Raw genomic sequence first — 1,842 nt, forward strand, 5'->3', positions numbered from 1 at the left:
CCGGCCCCGCCCACCTCCCCGTTCTCCAGCGGCACGATGCGGGAGTACTCCGTGGTGCAGATGACGTCGTCGTCCCTGGCGATGCGCTCCAGCGTGTGCGGCCCGAAGCGCTCCAGGCAGTCCCTCCGGGAGGCTGCGGGGCCGGGCGTGAGGGGCAGGCGTCCGGCCGCGCCTTCTCCCCAGCCTCTGCCGAGGGCCAGCCAGGACCCCCAGGCAAGGGCGCCCGGCGCCTCCGCAGGCCTCTGCTGGCTGCCCCAGCCCTGCCTGCCCGCGTCCCCACGCTGGGCCTGGAACCGGGCAGCACGTGGGCAGGGCCCACCCAGCTGGGCACCCACCCACGCGGCCCGTCGGTGTGGGTGCCAGGGCTCCGGGCAGCAGGACAGGCTTCCCGACCACCCCAGCACCAGAGAAGGGGGGGCTCCGGACCCCAGGACTGCCCGCGGGACGCGTCCCCTCTCGCTGGCCCCTGAAGGCCCAGGGCTGGCCCCGCGCCGAGTGCAGCCCCCTGGGCGGCGCCGGGACTCACAGGCGAAGAACTGCCAGGGCTGGTAGGTGTGGCCGAAGTCCGTGGAGCGCTCCAGCACCCAGAGGTCCGGCCGGGGGGAGTTGGCGAACTTGATGAGCACGTAGGCCACGTGGAACACCTGGGGCAGAGACAGCCGTCCCCCACGGCCGGGCCCAGCCGCACCCCACCCCGGCCCGGGCCCACGGGGCTCCCCTCCTGGGCCTGGGGGGGCCGGGGCGCAGGGCCCAGACCGCCCTGGCCGACGCGCTGGGCTCGGACCGGTGTCTTGGCGGCCCAGGGCGCGGGCAGGGCAGAGGCAGCTCGTCCCACCACCCCAGAGCCCAGGCCTGTGCGGGTGCCGGTCACCCCGTCATTCTCAGCAACTCAGGACCTGCCCCTCCCCTGCTGACCAACCCATGGCTCTGGGGGCCCCGGGAGGCGCCACCCTCACCCAGAGGCCTGGAAACGGCCCCCGCAGGGCCCAGCTGCAGGGGAGACCCCAGCCCAGGGGCTGTGTGGGGGGCCGCAGGGCGGCCTGCCTGGGCGGGGGGCTGCTCCTCCAGCAGAGTGGCCCCTCCCTGCCCGGTCACGGAGCGGTCCCCCCGGGTCTTGCCCTCTCGCCCAACGAGGTGCCCATCCCCTCAGCACTCCCTGGCCAGAGGGCGGCATGCTTGGGCTCCCTGGCCTCGCACCCTGGGGCCGACCTGCCTGGCCCCGCAGGCCCGGGTCCCCTTCTCCGGACGACCCCGCCGCGGCCCCCCAGGGCAGCTGCCGGGAGACTGGAAGGCCGCACAGCTGTGCTGTGGGCCAAACGTACCCCCGCCCGCTTCAGGGCGCAGCTTGAGGAGAGGGTCCCCAGTCAGTACCGGGCCCCCACACTGGGGACACGTGGCGTGGGCAGAGCACAGCCAGCGTGGCCCAGGGCCCAGCGAGAGGCCCCACCTCCCACGGGCATACTCTCCCACCCCCCGGCCCGAGGACAGTGACACCGACAGCCACGGTCCAGGCGTGTCCAGCTTCTGACAGACCTGGATGGGCGGGCGGTGACAGATACCCAGCCCTCGTGGGGAGGACGGGGGCCTGGACAGACAGCAGGGGCGAGGGACGGGCCACAGGGGCCCTTGCGATGCCCCACGCCCTGGCCACTGGCCTCAGGCCCTGCCCCCTGCCAGGAGCAGGCTGGGATTTCCCCGGAGCCAGCCCGGCCTGTCCACCCCAGAGGCCAGAGGCTCCCGAGGCGGAGTGGGGCCCCCGGAGTCCGGCCACCCCGGCCCTCCTGGAGACCGCCGTGCTCCCTGGCCCCCAGGGCTGGGCTGCCGAGCAGGGCGGGGAGGCCG

The 1,842-nt window shown here is 75.2% G+C and overlaps 1 protein-coding gene across 1 annotated transcript in view; it reads right to left on the bottom strand.

Annotated features, from left to right (window-relative positions):
* LAMA5 (laminin, alpha 5) overlaps nucleotides 1-1,842 on the bottom strand; it is a 36,287-nt gene that overhangs the window by 26,714 nt on the left and 7,731 nt on the right. The window contains exons 3-4 of the mRNA XM_012728158.1: nucleotides 527-644; nucleotides 1-133 (exon numbers count right to left, since the gene is read on the bottom strand). Coding sequence (XP_012583612.1) covers nucleotides 1-133; nucleotides 527-644 — 251 coding nt within the window. The remainder of the gene's footprint in view (nucleotides 134-526; nucleotides 645-1,842) is intronic.

The sequence above is a fragment of the Condylura cristata genome, unplaced genomic scaffold (genome assembly GCF_000260355.1).
Source record: "Condylura cristata isolate star-nosed mole 26May11 unplaced genomic scaffold, ConCri1.0 scaffold00022, whole genome shotgun sequence".
NCBI classification, from domain to species: Eukaryota; Metazoa; Chordata; class Mammalia; order Eulipotyphla; family Talpidae; genus Condylura; species Condylura cristata.